The 13,728-nt window shown below is 48.1% G+C and overlaps 1 protein-coding gene across 3 annotated transcripts in view; it reads right to left on the bottom strand.

Moving 5' to 3' along the window:
• The window catches only part of Znf423 (zinc finger protein 423), a 299,483-nt gene that overhangs the window by 99,139 nt on the left and 186,616 nt on the right, over nucleotides 1-13,728 (bottom strand). For all 3 annotated transcript variants that reach the window (XM_085843729.1, XM_029480964.2, XM_085843730.1), the window contains one exon: nucleotides 11,853-11,937. In XM_085843729.1, the coding sequence (XP_085699855.1) occupies nucleotides 11,853-11,937 (85 nt within the window). The remainder of the gene's footprint in view (nucleotides 1-11,852; nucleotides 11,938-13,728) is intronic.

The following is a 13,728-nucleotide window of genomic DNA, read 5'->3' as shown; positions in this document are numbered from 1 at the left end:
TATGTCTGTGCCAGGGTTTCAGATCCTCTGGAACTGGAGTTACAGACAACTGTCAGCTGGCATGTGGGTGCTGGGAATTGAACCCCAGTCCTCTGGGAAAGCAGTCATTGCTCTTAACCACTGAGCCATCTCTCCAGCCATGCACTCTTACCCCTCTTATTCAACATCATCTTCAAGCCAAGTGTAAGCCAGGGAAACAATATAAGAAAAGAAAAGCCGGGCGTGGTGGCGCACGCCTTTAATCCCAGCACTCGGGAGGCAGAGGCAGGCGGATTTCTGAGTTCGAGGCCAGCCTGGTCTACAGAGTGAGTTCCAGGACAGCCAAGGCTACACAGAGAAACCCTGTCTCGAAAAACCCAAAAAAAAAAAAAAAAAGAAAAGGAAATAAAAAGCACATAGACAGGATTCTATAAAACCCTCCTATGGATGACATGATGAGCTAGGTAGAAAAATCCCACAAATACAAATTTTATTCTAAAATAAAAAAAAATCAGACAGCTACGTGAATTGAACTTTTTTAAGGATACAAGACTGGGCACTCAAAGATCAACTGTTGCCATATACTGTGCCGCATGTCTGTAATGTTAGTACTCAGGCAGTAAGTAGAAAGATCAAGAGTTCAAAACCATCCTTAACTGTACGTCTTGACGTACAATTCAATGAAATGATAAGCCCATTACACTTCTAAATCTTTATAAGTAGCAAACATTTACACATAGAGATTAAAAAGATAATATAATTTATAACTACTAAAAACAAAAAATAAATATTTAAATCCATAGAGGCATAATACACTAAAAGCCTTTAAAAATATCTAAATGCATGAAAGGAGATACTGTGTTAATGGGCTGGAAAATAGAACACAGTACAGATGCTCCCCATGTGAGCATACACTTGTAACACAATTCTTGTCAAAACTACAGCAAGAGAGCCGGATACCTCCGTTACACAGGTAAGATGCTTGTGACTAACAGAGACTTGAATTTGGTTCCCAGGACCCACATCAGGCTGCTCATGCCTGTAACTCCAGCTCCAGGGGTCCAGTGGCCTCCTCTAACTCCATGGGCACCCTTACACACCCTTTATGGCTTTCATAAAGACATAAATAAATAATAAATGACTATATTTTAAACGACAGTAAGAATTTCTTTGAGTTCAAACAAGATTATTCTAGGATTTATCTGAAAAGAAAAGGAACTGGAGCATGTAGGACAATACTGAAAATACAGTTTCAAAGAGAGGATTGGTCTACTGTGTTTAAGATTCACTTTAAGCTGGGCCTGGTGGCACACACCTTTAATCCTAGCACTCAGGAGGCAGAGGTAACTCAAAACCAGCCTGGTCTACAGAGTGAATTCCAGGACAGACACAGGGAAATACTGTTTGGGGGTTGGGGGCAGGTTTACTGTCTAGTGGCAGCATTCAGGCATGTATCACTGACAAAGGAACAGACACACTCGTCAATAAAACCCAGAAATAGACCCACAAATTATGCCAAACTGGTGTTTGACCAAGGTTCAAAAACAACTCAGTGCAAGAATGATAGCCTTGTCAACAAATGATACAGGGGCACTTCATTAAAGTGAACTCAAACAGACAGGGTCTAACCCAGAGGTAGAGTGTTAAGTTAGCAAAACTCAAGAGTGAACCACAAATAAAAACGTGACATACAAAACCTTTAAAATTGACAAAGAGAAAACCCTTAGAGATCCAAGGGGAAGGAAAATGATCTTAGATTTGGCTCCAAGGGACAATCCTTAAAAGAAAAGCTGATAAGCTAGGCCCCTAAAAATTAAAGGTTTTACTCAATGAAAGATTCCGTTGAGATGAAATGATAAGCTACAGACTAGGAGAAACGTTAGCAGAAGCACATATTGACAAAGGACTAGTATCTATAATATATAAAGAACTCCTAAAACTCAACAATAAAAAAAAACCAAAAACCTAACAATCCAATTAGAAAAAAAAAAAAAAAAAAGAAGAAGATAGTCAGGTGGGAGTAGTGTACACCTTTAATTCCAGCACTCCAGAAGCAGAGGCAGGTGGAGCTAAAACAGCCTGGTCTGGAGAGTGAGTTCCAGCCCAGCTTGGACTACACAAAGAGACCCTTGAAAAGCCAAAAGAAAAAAAAAATATGAAGACCTATTCTAACAAAGAGTAAGCCAGTGCCAAATAAGCCCATAATCACTAAGGAAATGCAAATTCAAACTGCCTTAGCTATCATTGGATAGCTAATAGACTAGCCAGAACAAACAACAAAAGTAGCAAACACAGCAAATACCGGCAGAGTCGTGGAAAAATATCTTTCCTGCCTTGCTGGTCAAAAACAGGATTCTGGAAAGCAGGGTGCCGGTTTCCTAAAGTCAGATATACAAGTACTACAGACACAACAGACACTACACTCCTGAGCTTTAATCCCAAAGATAACTAAGACTCACAGGTAATACCAGTCACTACATTCTGGAAGTGACGCATGACAGTGATGGAGAACACATTGCCAGTTTCTAAGGAGTGCCATAGCTTCAAGTGACTCCTGTGGCCATAAACGTCCAGCATCCCCCCACACACACACACACTAACACACGGAAGAGCTCCAGGCTAGTCAGACCGTGCATATTTGCATAACCCCTACACACATTAAAGCACCTCTGAATTCCTTATGATACCCAGAGCAATGAGACAATTGTCACTGCCTCCTCTCCAAGGGGTGACAAGGAGATGTACGTGTTCTTTACAGATGCATCTTTCCCTTTTCAATACTTTTTAAAGTTTTGTATATATGGGTGTTTCTGCTTGCCTGTATGTCTCTACAGCATGTGTGTTGCCTAGGGCTAGAAGAGAGTGTCAGATCCCCAGGAACTGGAGTTGTGAGCTACCAAGTGGGTAGTGGGACAGAAGGAGGGGTCCTGTGGAAGAGCAAGTGTGCATGACCACTGAGCCATCTTTCCACTCGCTCTCTTTTACTTTTTTTTTTTAATTCCATTTTTGATCCATGGTTGGTTATACCTGAGGATCTTGAAGCTGCATAGAAAAGGACTTATTTTGTACTTATTCTGAACAAATGGTGGTTTGTTTCAAATTAAAATTTAACCAGCCATCTTGTAGTTTCTAACTCTAGCCATTTCGGTTTCTAACTCTAGAAGCCTAAGAGAGATGGGTAGAACAGGAGGAGTCTAGAACCACCAAGGCCATGCTCAGAAAGAGGCGGGTGGGGAGAAGAGAAGACTTGGGAGACATCCAGGAGCAGGCAAAGACATACCCAATACTACAGAGCTGCAGGCAGGCCTAGAAACTGTACACTGTTGGGTTTGTGGATGGTGACCAGGAAGACCCCATATGGAAAAATCTGAGCAGGAAGACAGGAAGGCTCAGAAAGGTGTCTGAGCTCGTGGAAGGCCTGAGACTGCAGTGTGAATCAGAGGTTATTGGGTGCAGGGGCATGCCCCACTTGACCCCCAACCAACCCTGGGCTTTCACCAGGAACTGCTCCTACCCAGAGTGCAGCTGTTCAAGTGTCCAGGTCATGAAATGCCAGGCTAAAAACCCTTCTGTGCTCACAGGTGTCATACCCAGCCTGGGTCCCCTCCTGAGAGGCTGCCACCAGCCCCAGTCCTCCAGGGCCTCCCTTATCTTCTGTGTTCTCTATGTTGTCATGAGCTCCTGTGCTTCCTTCTTTAACATGTTTGCTCCTCATTCTGCTGCCACCTCCAGGTGGCAGGGACAGTTTTGTTGGCTGTGACACTCAGTGCTTGGCACACAGGAATAGAGGAGCAAATGCAACAGAAACCCCTGTGGTTGTCGCCATGCCTGCACGTGTCCCACAGCCCTCGGGAGTAAGACATTCCTGAGCAGAGGTCTGGGATGCATGCTTCCCAAGGCCACAGAGAACTTGGCTTGTTTGCATGCACCAGGGGCTCCATTACTGCCGTTGTGTATGAGGATATCTTTAATCAGATGGTAGTCTTTCTGTGCTCCCAGTATCTTCTATGTGCCAGGCAGTGTGCCCTGTCTTTTATCTCCTTTAACCAGCCTAACCTGCCAAAGAGACTCCAACAGATGGGTGTGAGAGCCACTGTACACTGAATCTACTGTATGGTCTCACAGAAATGGACACCTATCCTCCTCTCTAGAATGCCTGCCCCACCCTTGGGGGTCATGACTCCATATCACACAGCCACATCAATCTAGCAGGAGCAGCTTTGGGACCTTCGGAGGTCAGAGGTTCTCCTTTGCTTCTGGGGCCAAAGCCCACAGCTTGTGCTGATCCCTGAGCCACACTGACTAGCTGGGAAGAAAGGCAGCAAAGGAGAGCTGAGAGCAGAGCTGAGAGCAGTAAGGCAGGATTGCAGGCTTGTGTTGGGTTCATGGAGCCCCTGGATTCAGCCACGCCTGAAGTCTGTTTCCTACATATGCTCAGAGTTTGCTGTGACATAAACCAAGGGTCAACTCTCTTGTCATACTGCCTAGAGTTCTACCTGAAGGATTCCACATTAAAACTGGGATGCGCTGCAGAGGAAGAGCTCTAGAAGAACACCAAGTGTCTGCCTCCATGGGCCTTGCTCTTACCACCATGGCCTTTAGAGCCTCCACATCCAGCAAGGCTCCATTTATTTGATTTAGTCACACCTTAGTACACTGAGTAAAATTTTGATAGTGAAATGTTGATTTAGTAAACATCAAAAAAACCAAACAGACACACACACAACAAACACACACACACACACACACACACACACACACACACACACACACAAACTAAAAGCACTAACTTCCTAAAGGAAGTTTAGGGTTTTCAACTGCACCCCAGGCTCACAAGGTCATGCTGTTCATCTTTAGGAATCTGTTTCCCTTCTCCCCAGTTCTATGTCCCAAGGTAGGTGAGCTGGGGACCCCCCCACCCACCCTCCCACAATACAGGCACAACACTACAAAGCCAATCAGCCAGGGCAGCTCCAACTGCTGCAGGGATTTACCGAGTGCTCCCCACTAGGCCTCAGAGGCCCACGAGGAAGGGAGACACAGCTGGTGTCCAGAACTAATATGAAGCTCTGATAGTTACTGGAAGCTCAGGACACAGGAGGCCATGCTCTGGGGCTCCCACTGGCCACAGGACCCTTGATGTCTCTCTCTTATCACCCTGGGTAAGTATCAGCAGGAAGCAGATTCAAGGGGATCTGAGTCAAGCCGTTGGATGACCATAAAGGGCATCCAATCAGTTAGCACTGTAGGCCACCAGGTCCGTGGGGATGTGAGGGAAAGAAAGGATGGACATACTTAATGAGCTGGTCCGTGCAAGATGGTACTGGGCCTGTCCTTCACCCTCCAACACCAGCTTTGTGACTACTGCCTCCTGGCATCAAACTTGCCACTTCCCATGCCTACTGGTACTCTCTCCTTGGGCAGGTAACACCCTTGAGTTTCTCTTTCTGAAGATGGCTAACACTTCCTGAGACATTCACACCTCTCAGCATCTGGTGCTCATCCTCTTGTCCTAGCTGGGGACCTGGAGAGAGCAGGGGACACTTCTCATGCCCCTCAACTTCTTTCCTCTGCCTCTCCCAACCCCAATCACACCTACAACACAATGACACCTCTTGCCAAAGACAGGAGATCTCTTTGGTTTTCCACACTGAACCAACACCGTTCCCAGGGATGCCGTTCTGTCTGTCTGAATGGCATGCTCCTCACACACTTCTCAAAAATGCCTCCGCTGTCTCAAGTGGTTCTCAGATCCACTTCTTGTGAACAGAGGTCTAGTAAGCAGTTCTTAGTCCTCTGGCCTGAGGTCAGATCTCCACCCTGTAATTTCTCAGTCCTCACTTTCCGAGTAGCTTTGTGGGTAGGGGCGGGGGTGGAGGGGATAGAGCAGTGTGCCATTGGCCTTAGTGTACATCACAGAAAGTGACAAGTAAGCCTGCCACTTGATAAGCCTCACCAGACATAACCAGTCATTACCAACTACCTTGCCAGCCCTAAAGATCCTGTTCTAGAACAATACCCTCTTCTGCCTGACATTCAGGAGCAGGTCACCCAAGACACCTAAGTCACCCCTAACTTCTCTGCTATGCCTAAGCTCAGCACTCCCACCTTTCCCCACCTACCTCACTGTGCTGAGTGTCTGCCAATACCTTACCCAACAGCAGCCTCTCTCCCCCATGGTCTTCCCTGTTTCCCCATCTGACACCCCTCCACACGTTACTTACTGTTATCTTTGGAGACTCTGGTTAAATGCTGCCAACTCCTGGGAGACTTCCTGCCACACGTGAATTGACCCACACACCTGAACAACGTTTCTATAGCTGAGACTGGTGACATTTGGGTGAACCTGAAGTTATCACGTGCCCAGCTCGACTAGCAACTCCTCAGAGCACACAAAGGATTTTAGCAAGGTTCGTTGAACGTTACAGGGTTACTCATAGGGAAAACCTCTACTGTAGACTTCTTTCATCCTCTTGAAAACACACAAATATCAGACAAGCAAGAGTTGCACAAATTAAGAGTCGGAGTGCCTGGCCAACAGCTTTCTGGAACATACCAATAGGGTTCGGTCAAGGAAACTGAGTCCTGCCTGCTCTCTCCTTTGTCCAAGCTGTGGCTGTCTGTTCAGTCCTATTACTCTGACAGAGCAATTCCAAAACCCAAACTACAGTCTCCGGGGAAGGAGACTTTTCATCACATACTGAGGTGAACAGAGGCTCAGGTCTGGCGTAACCAGAATCAAAGGCGCCATTACGGAGCCTGGCAGGGGGCCCCTTTCCCTTTCCTTTCCATGGTAACCTCTTCGGTTTGATTTGAGAGTTTTGTATCTCCCTGGTGTGAGGGAAATCTCACTGATTTCCACTCTAAACTATCCCCCTTGGACCAGTCAGAACTTTACTCTAAAATGTGGTGAGTTGGGCCCACAGGGAGTCCCAGACCTCCCGGGGGCACCAAGAAGGGTGGGCTGGACTCTCACTTAGATACATCACCAGGGAAGTCTCTCTCTCTCTCTCTCTCTCTCTCTCTCGGGCATGCACGTGTATTCACACACATAGCCTAATATTGGGGTGTGCTTACATCCTAAGTAAGAGGTTCTTTTTTGTCCGGCCCCTGACAGGCACCCAGGGGCAGAGGCCAGCAGGACATGACTAATGGTCCATGGGAAAAGCCTGGCCCTGCCTGGCTGCCCTCTAGAGAGCCCATAACCACTGCTCAAGGACACTGAGGGCAAGCAGTCCTGAGCAAACTCCTCAAGGACTGCCCTTCTCCAACCTGATCTCCTCCCCCCAGAGGTCCACGAGGCCCTGAGTAAGATTGTCTAGAGGTCTAAGGGCGTAGTAACCCCCTGAGGTCACGGCAAGTTCTCGGAGCCTTCATCCACCTTTTATCAAGTATCTCCATCCCAAAGAATCAAAAAATAGATGCTTACTAGCAATCAAGAAGAAGAAATCAGGCTGCCAGGGCAATGGGTTTCTGAAAGATTTTTATAATTCCATTGAAGGGGCTCAGCCCTGTGGGGACATGAGATTTCAAAGGTGACCATGTATTAAAATGCTTCCAAAAATCCTTGACTCCAGCAGATCCAAAGTCCCTTTACCCCAGCATCACTGGGGGTGGGGGTGGGGGTGGGGTATTAGAACAATTCTGGAGCTGGGGAAATGGCTCAGCGGTTAAGATCACTCATTGCTCTTATAGAGGATCCAGCACCCACACAGTGGCTCATAGCTTCCCGTAACTCCTGTCCCAAGGGATCAAGATGCCATCTTCTGACCCCTACAGGAAGCAGGTGCATGCGCAAACAGACATACATACAGGCAAAACATTCATACAGTAAAAATAAATAGAGATATAAATTTAAAAAGGAAAGAAAATACCTCTGAGGAGACGTGTCCTAAGTCATCCCAAGTCCCAGCATCTCTAGGCAGTAAAGCCACTCAGAACTCCCACCCCTCCCCTACCAAAAAGCTAGTTTAGCAGCCTCTGGGGAGGTGGCCAGCAGCCTGGGCCCCTGAGGAGACCTGCCTCAGGCCCCCAAGTGCCCCGACTTTATGAGAAGGCTGCCAAGCTGAACAAGTACCATTTCTACTTCCAAGACCCCTTGGTGCCGCTAAGGGCAACGGTTACTCGGGCCAGCTCCAGGGCAGCCACTCTGGACTCAGGCCATTTAGCAAGCGTCTCTAAGGACTCCGCGCCCAGCAGATTTACTAGGACTGCAGAACTAAGTCAACCCCAGGTCTCCTATGCGCAGGTCTTCTACACCATGCACATGGCAGGAGCCAAATGTCATTCTATCCACTCATACTTGCCTCCACACCCCTGGACGGCAGCAGGCAGGACTTTGTGCTCTTCCCATCTCATTCTCCACCCCTAAACACTGTGCTCTGATTAATCCTCCTAAAATTGTCAGGTCAGCCCAAGCCACACCCTGCTCCAAAAAATCTTCAATGGTTCCCTTGTGTTTCAGATCAATCCTATATACACAGACATTATGGGGACTAGGCTGGGCACACAAACAAGCCATGCAACCCTAGGCGGCATCCAGCTGACCTTAGTGAGGCTGCAGATCCTGGGGACACTTGTCCATGTGGTTTTCCCACAGGGAACAGTCACTGTTTGCTTCCATGAAAATCCAAACAAAACATCAGTTAAGAGGACCCCAGTGATGGATTTCAGTCTAGAGGGTAAGTCAAATCTAATCCCTGTCACTTGATATTTGAAGCCCTCGGTGACCGTGCCCACAGACTGTCTCCCCATCACCCTCACCACCATGATGCTATGGCATGTGCCTCTTTCCCTTTGTTCTTGTTGCTGCTGGCCCCACAGTCCTTCTTTGAAGGGCAGAGCCTTCATGGCCAAACAATAGCATGAAAGACCCCTTTTTGCTATGCTGAGTTCACCTTTGTAGAGACAGTCCTACCATAGAGAAAACTTCTCATCATCCTTCAATACCCAGGCCCTTGTGATCTACAAGTCCCCGAACTGGGGCATCAACATCACTCCAGTGCTAATATGGATATTTGTCTGCTTACTCTAAAGATGGGGACCCATGGTCTCTCCCACCATAGTCCAACCAGGGGCTATAAGCCCAATGGAGAGTGCCTGACCATTGTCTGACCTGACTCTATTGTGTATCAACTGTGAGATCTCCAGTAAGTCATATAGCCTCTGCAAGACCAGACCCTTCTACTTATAATATAGGAACAAACACTGCCCTAAAGGACCTAGCATGTTACAGGACCAAGTGAGCAGTAGTGGCCAGCATCCTTCTGAGAGTCCCTTTCTACACAGCAGTGCCCTGTAGCATCTTGTCTACGATGTTGTAAGGCTTGAGAGCAAGGCTGTGGCCATTTTAGCCTTGATGGCCCCTGAAGGGCACAAAACATCATCATCCTGCCCCACTGATGTTCTCTGATGGGTCAGGGTGACAATGGAAGAGACGAATGGCCGCTGCCAGGACAGGTGAGGGTAAGAGGCACCACCTGGACCACTTGGCTCACAGGCATCAGTGTCATGTTCCCTGCATAGGGAACTAAAGTCTCTGGTCCCAAGACCCACCACTCTGAGCTGCTACAGACCAATAGCTTCCACGTGTCCTGGCAGCAGGCCAGGTCACAGTGATGCAAACAGGTGTAGGTAAGGGGCCCTGTCCAACCACCAGACAGACACTACTCTCAGAAGCTCTCAGCTCACACACAAAGCCATCACTCTCTCCTTTTGAGGTCCTGTACTTGGTACTGAGTGGCCCTCTTGCCTTGCACCCAAAGACACATGTTTTCCAGGATACACAGGAAGGAGAGGTGGAAGAGAAGGGGGAGGGGAGAACCTTTGTAATCACCACGGTCCAATTAGCCCACTGTCACCCTCCGAGCTTACAAACAGGAGCCATGTCACCACCTGCTACAGAAGTAAACATTTTCAGACATCTTCACCTGCACCTCTCTAGATCTCTTGAGGAAGGGTCTCACAGCCAGCGACTGACAGGGCAGCTTCCCTTCCTGTGTTCTGCAGGGCCTTTCAGGTTGTAGGAGACATTAAAAAGCCACCAATCTCCCTGTCAGGCTGAGTCCCCGGGGCCTGCCTGCCCTTCCTATCCCTTCATTGCCAATGAGCCCGCCAAACACATGGTTAGGCTCTCTGCATTCAGAAGACAAACTCCAAACCACTGTAGACAGAGGGTGATCAGATTAGGGGTGACCAAGGACACATGGCACCTGAACCCACTAAGCAGGGTACACTACAGCTGGGCTCGGACCAGGGAACCTGTGCTCACTGTGTACCATTGTCACTAAAGGGGGCCTTTGCAGTGGCTCCTTCATGTAGCATGTGGATGACGTGACAGATGTACAGTAGCAGAGGGCCTCACACTACTGCCTCGAGCGACACACATCCATCCATTCAGAATTGATATGTCACTGTCTCCTGAAGGTGACCATCACATAGCCTGTGACCTAATAAGTCCATGTCTGTTCCCGTATTCACCCATATGGTATGTATGTATGACACGTTATATTATCTACAGTATATAGTATTCATATATTCTCACATTCCCATGAAGGTCGCACGTATACATCCACCAATAGAGATGTACAGCGCCCTAGTCACAGCAGTACACTCTGTGACACAAACCCAGAATGAGCCACAACACAAAGGCATGTGCCCATGATGGAATAGTCCATCCCGAAGAGAAAGAATAGGAAGAATGAGCCTCAGGCAGAGGCAAGCATTGGGAAAAGAGGAAGATTCCAGACATCATGAGTAGAAATGGGGGAGGGGGTCCATTCATATAAGAAACAAACTAGATACACCCAATCTTGCTTTGGGACAGCTGGATGGGGGAAGTCTTTTACTGGTAGCAGGGGACTGAAGGAGTCAAGAGTTAGTTGATTTGGGGTGCTGGAGGCATATGGAAAGCATATGGCTTTCTTGATCCAGGTGCTAGCTATAGAGGTGTGCTCAGATTCAAAGACACTCATGTGAGATTTCTGAACGTGTGTAATGAAGGATTTTGTTAAGATTCAAATGAAAAGATACTGAAAGAAGAAAAATGGAGATAGGGCAGGGTCAGGCTACTCCGATTGACAAGAATCTCTCTGCTCAGACCACAGGATTTGGGCAGTGATCAAAAGTCTAAGAGGAACTTGGGGTACCTATATTCCAGGATCATTGGAGGCTGGGGCTGTTAAACACAGCCATTCCATCACACCACAAACTGGTCCCTAGCATTCCAACCCCACTGTCTGCTTGCACAGCAGCACAGCAGCACCTCCACTTCTGAGCCAGCCAGCCCCCGATGCTCAAGGTCAGGAGGAAGTCACAGAATGCCGGGAAATACTGGGCTGTGTGTGAGCTCTGTGGACTTTTGAAAACTCGCCTTTTAAAGAGAGAATTTCCTAGTGTTCAACCGCACTTGAAGAGGGACAGGAAGAGAGCAGGCCCAACTTTGTGAGCATTCTCTTTTGATGGCGTGCCTGAGGAGCTCATCTCATGGAGTGGGGGAACTCGAGCAGTTAAATCTATTCAATGTCATGACACAGGAGATTGAAGCCTAATTGCCCCTGAGTGCTCAGTAACTGGAAAGCACTCCTCACAAACACGGAGGGAAATTTATGCTAGGGAATGGAAGCAGCTGTCACAAGTTTGATAGCAGTGTGAGTGGCGTCTTGACAGGAAGGCTTGGGCAGGGCTGGCACTCCCACCCTGCCATCTTGTCTCCCACTGAAATGTCACAGACCACCATCCTAAAAGGGAGGCACGGAGAGGAACCTGCAGTGTCCAGCCCTGGGGAGCGTCCCAGTGTGGGAGGAGCATCCTGGTGTGGGAGGAAAGTCCTGGTGTGGGAGGAGCATCGTGGTTGTGGGAGGGCACTCTCTTACCGATCATGTGGTTGGCGACGTGGATCTGAATCTCTCTCTCGTTCTCGAATGTCATCTGGCACTTGATACACTGGTACGTCTTCTTCTGTTTGGGAAGGACAGAAGGAATCAGGCAAGCAAAGACAGAAAGCCAGGTTCCCAAAAAGCCTGGCTCAAGATGTCCCAGAGTGTCTGGGTCTCTCCCAGGCATCCCAATCCACTCTCTTCCCACCTCCTTCCGACTCTACCTCACCAGGGCACAGGCTGCTTCCCAAGGGGCTGCTCCCCTGCTAGAATTGGAATAACTTTGCTGTGTGCCAAGGTCAGTTCTCTCAGGAGCCAAGGGGGTTTGCCACACTTATAAAGGCAAATCCATGAATCTACCTGTCCATCTGTAAGAACCCTGCCATTCCAGTTTTGGTTAGGCGCAGCCCGTACCATCTCTTGTATGAGACGTGTGTTCTGCTAACTGATGAGATTTGGGAAAGTGCTTGGATCCTGAGGGTGCTGGCCTGGTTGGTGGAGTAATTCCTTGATGCAGCCGTATTCGATGGCATTATGTAGTAAGAAGTAGGGTCTAGTGTGAGGGGGTAGGAGGGGGGGTAAGCCCTGTAATAAAGTATCCTGTCCCCTGCCCCTCCTTCCTGCTTCTTGTCCACCATAAGGTGTACAGCCTCTGACATGTGTTCCTGCTGTCACCATGTTCTGTCAGAGTTCTACAGGACCCAAAAATATAGAGCCAGGAAACCTGGGGTGAAAGTTCTGAGACTGGAAACCAAAATATGGCTTTTCTCAATTATCTATATCACACACACACACACACACACACACACACACACACACACACACACACAGAGCAGTGCATACTCCCATTTATCCACTACTCTCCACCTGCCCATTTAGACATCTACTCAAATCTCAAATGTGTCCACACACTCACTTTTACCACCTACTTTCATTTGTCAAACTACACACACACACACACACACACACACACACATCCACCTGTCCAACCAGCATCTATCCATTCATCCTGGAAGCTCTTATTCCGCTGACCCATCCCAAGAAAACAGTGATTGAGCAGGAAATGCTGTTCCCAACAATTTTAGTGCTCAAGGATAGCTCAGGGATTTTTTATCTGTCCTGGGTACACATGGCCCCAAGTGCCTGCAGCTGCTTTGCAATACACAATGGTTCCTACCAGCTGCTTGTGGAGGCAAGTGAAGACAGAAAAATGGAAACCAGAAGAAGTTTCCATGCTTATAGCTTAGCACAAGTAGCTATGAAATCTGCCCCATATGGACAGATGTGATGTAGCTGTCATGCACAGCTCTGGGGCATTTCAAAAGGATATGCACAGTAGCAACAGGACTCTGTATAGCCAAGATTTGCAATAGACCACCACGGTTTCTGGGCTACTGGGGTCCCCCTTACCTTTAGAAAAGGCAGGACTTCTAATCTCCTGGCTAAGGACCCAGGCACCTCTCTGAGCTACAAAGCCAGGATGAGTCACCAGAGAGCTGAGTGCTCAGCTCCACCCAAGTTCCATCTGCAGGCTCCCCTCTTGGGGCACCCTCTCCATCTTAGGGAACTCAGCTCACTGTCAGAGCTTTCGAGAAGCCTTCTGTTCTCATCCCAGGAGGAATCCAGGGCCAGTCAGGTACCCCAGCTGATGCCAAAAACATACTGTTAGGCCCTGGCTGAGTGACTCATCTGCTCCCACCACTCCCTAAGCACCCAGAAGGCAGGGATATGTGCTGCTCACTCCATGGGTCAGCACAGACTCACGAGATAGACCTGGTGAACACATGAGCAAAATTGAGGAGTAATATACAAAGTGCTGTATTAGGTCAGAAGCAACTAAAAGAGCTAGAAATGACTCCTGCGTTCCTACCAC

The sequence above is a fragment of the Mus caroli genome, unplaced genomic scaffold (assembly GCF_978045245.1).
Source record: "Mus caroli unplaced genomic scaffold, Mus_caroli_1 scaffold_10, whole genome shotgun sequence".
Classification (NCBI taxonomy): domain Eukaryota; kingdom Metazoa; phylum Chordata; class Mammalia; order Rodentia; family Muridae; genus Mus; species Mus caroli.
This window is presented reverse-complemented; position numbering and strand designations above follow the sequence as displayed.